General features: G+C 33.6%; 1 protein-coding gene across 1 annotated transcript; it reads right to left on the reverse strand.

Moving 5' to 3' along the window:
• Positions 1–427: 427 nt before the first annotated feature.
• Positions 428–1,707, reverse strand: LOC145801574 (uncharacterized). Its single transcript, XM_082893339.1, has 2 exons — positions 783–1,707; positions 428–675 (listed from the first exon to the last, which is right to left on the reverse strand). Exons 1-2 carry the CDS (start codon positions 1,579–1,581, stop codon positions 647–649), a joined length of 828 nt encoding a protein of 275 aa, XP_082749465.1. The 5' UTR covers positions 1,582–1,707; the 3' UTR covers positions 428–646.
• Positions 1,708–3,299: the final 1,592 nt, after the last annotated feature.

Consider the following 3,299-nt stretch of genomic DNA (forward strand, 5'->3'; position numbering starts at 1 on the left):
TTAAGGTTTAAAAACAGAAATCCAACACAAACACATCAATTTAAGGTTTAGAAAAACAAATAAAAATCCAAATCTTAGAAACACATGTAAACATAAATTACAAATGTCCGTATGAATTAGTTCTAAGACATCTGTAGTCCTATGGGCACCATATTTCTTTATTTTGGTCTGTTTTCCCTTGATACACTCAACACAGACATCAAAATCTGAAAAATCAAGAGAGTCCAAAATTCCATCAGACACAAGGCGCTCAACTCTAGATTTAGAGATGTGACCTAGGCGTTTGTGCCATAATGAGGCTGAATTTTCCTTAGTTAATTTACGCTTTGTACCTCGTGATTCCACGTGCAAGGTTGCATTATAAGATGCAATAGTTTCGAGCAAATATAGATTATCAAACACATTAAGTAAACCAGTACCAATAACATTGGAATTAATAGACATACTAAACTTCATATTTCCAAAAGAACAATAATATCCCAATTTGTCCAATACAGAAACAGAAATTAAATTCCGTCTAAAGGACGGTACAACAAAAGTGTCTAATAAATCCAAATAATAACCAGTTTTCAGTAATAATCTAAAGTGCGCTATTGCCTGCACTTCTATTGACTTGCCATCACCCACAAAGATGTATCTTTCAGCATCAGTTGGCTTTCGGTAGTTCAGGCAACCCTGCATAGAAACACATATGTGAGTAGTAGCACCAGAATCTACCCACCAAGTGTTTCTTGTTACTGAAGCTAAATTTATTTCAGAACAGACCAAAACATGAAATGGACCTTTCTTTATACGCCAGGCGACGTATTTGGCACAATCCTTCTTTCTGTGTCCGGGCTTGCCACAAAAGAAACAACCATCCTGCGTTTTCTGTTTCTTTGGTTCCGGACCCTGAGGAATAGCAACTTCCTTTCCCTTATGCGTTCTTTTGCCCGTATGCTTGGAGGTGCTTGCTAGATGAGCACTTTCAGTCCTTTCTTGCTTCAATCTCTCTTCCTCTTGCACACAAAATGAAATGAGCTCATTGAGAGTCCATTTCTCCTTCTGGCAGTTATAATTGACCTTAAATTGGTTAAATTGTGCAGGAAGAGAGATGAGAACTAAATGCACGAGCAAATCATCAGATAGGTCGAGCTTTAGTGCCTTAAGTTTTGAAGCAAGATGAGACATTTCCATGATGTACTCGCGAACATTACCCTTGCCTTTATACTTTATTGAAATCAAGCTTGCTAAAAGCGTGCTTGTTTCAGCCTTATCGTTTTTAGCAAAACGCTTTTGAATTTCTAAAAGAAATTCACCGGCAACGGTAACATCCTCTGTTATTGCACCCCGAAAAACTTCTGGAATCCCACGCTTCATGATCATAAGACTTAGCCTGTTAGAACGATCCCACTTTTCAAAGTACACAGTTTCCTCAGGAGTACTTTGTGTAGTGAGAGCATTCGGTTTTGGCATCCTTAATGCCAAGTCTATGTCCATGCAGCCGAGAACAATCAATATGTTCTCTTTCCAGTCCTTAAAGTTTGTTCCATTTAACATTGGAACATTGTTCATGTTGGCAGAGATTGAAGTAGTCGACATTAAAGCTGAATCGAAAAGAAAATAAAAGGAATAAACAATTATACTCACATTAAGTTACCAAACAGATAATCTCTAAATAAATTAATTTAATGACAACATCTCAAGATACCTAGCACAACATTAATACCAAACCTTTGGGTAGTGATATTAACTGTAAGTGGTATTCTTGTTGTAATGATCAAACATTGACAATAAGTTATGTCAAATAACAAATCTATCTTTTGATGGATTTATTATTCACATTAGGTTTCCTTGACAATTGGCACATGTTTATCACCACAAAATGTGTGTGTAATTCTGCCAAGTATTAATCATGTCTTTGGACCGATAAATACCCGCATGAGATACACATACATGAACATCAAAACATTCCATATAAAACAATCTAGACAAGAGAGATCACTTTTGTGACATCTTGTTTGAATTGACTTATATTGAGAATGTTAGAAAATTAAATTTCCGTAGACGTTGTATGAAATTACATTAAATTTAAAGATTTCTAAATTTGTTACCCCGTATATGTGATATAATCTGCAGCAACCCCAACTATATACATATATATATAAATACATGATGTTCACCATTTGAAAAATGAACCGCCCATCCGAATTATGTTCCATTTCCAGAAAACAAAACAGAATTTGCAGCAGAGGGAAAAACAGAAATACAAAAAACAGAATCTGATTCCAAGAAACTAAATAGGATGAATAAAAGCATATCTATTCTGATAATACACATGATATAACCGCTCTGATACCACTTGTAAACATAAATTTCAGAACATGAAACTTCATGTTTCAGATCATCTACCATGTATATCATCAAGAAAACAAGACTAAAACTTACCCAAATCCATCTGATGAACGGTTAAACGGAAGCGTCTGATTGTCAATAAAACCTTTGATATTGACTATATTATTGCCTTCTAATCCTTTCCCCTTTGGTGCCTTATGTTTCTCCTTGAGAGGATTTAGAAAAACAAAATAGTGTTCTTATTTTTCACCTTAGGAAGGAATAGGGACCATAACCTTTTAAAGGTTGTAATTGGTTTTCATAACTGAAAGGTAATAAAAACCAATAAATTAACCATTATTGGTTTTAAAACTGAAAGGTAATGAAAACCAATAAATTAACCATTATTGGTTTTAAAACTGAAAGGTAATGAAAACCAATAAATTAACCATTATTGGTTCTAAAACTGAAAGGTAATGAAAATCAATAAATTAACCATTATTGGTTTTAAAACTGAAAGGTAATGAAAACCAACTTTAACCAATATGTTTAATTTCTATTTCTGCCCCTCATAGAAATAGAAATTATACAACTAGTATCTACACATTAGGTCCATAACACATATACCCTTAAGCCTATTAACTAAATTGAATCACTTAAATTGTAGGCTTCTTATAAATGATAACACCACATTTAATTATGTAGTCTCATTGAGACATTATCTAACAACACAAACCCAAATTGTTGGGTCTCTTTTGCTTTGATTGAAAAGAAACATAATGATTTTCAATGCTCTGTTCCAATACTTTGTGTCTCTTAAGCTTTGTTTCCAACTTTTTCTGTGGTTCCATTGAATGCATACCTAATCACACAAAACCAAACAGAAATCTTAGAAACACAAACACAAATTGAAACCGAAATCTTAGAAACACAACCTAATCAACAAAAATATATATAAAAAAATAATAATAATAACCCAAATCCAA

This window comes from Camellia sinensis, chromosome 10, assembly GCF_055761805.1.
Source record: "Camellia sinensis isolate YWXY chromosome 10, ASM5576180v1, whole genome shotgun sequence".
In the NCBI taxonomy this organism is placed as follows: domain Eukaryota; kingdom Viridiplantae; phylum Streptophyta; class Magnoliopsida; order Ericales; family Theaceae; genus Camellia; species Camellia sinensis.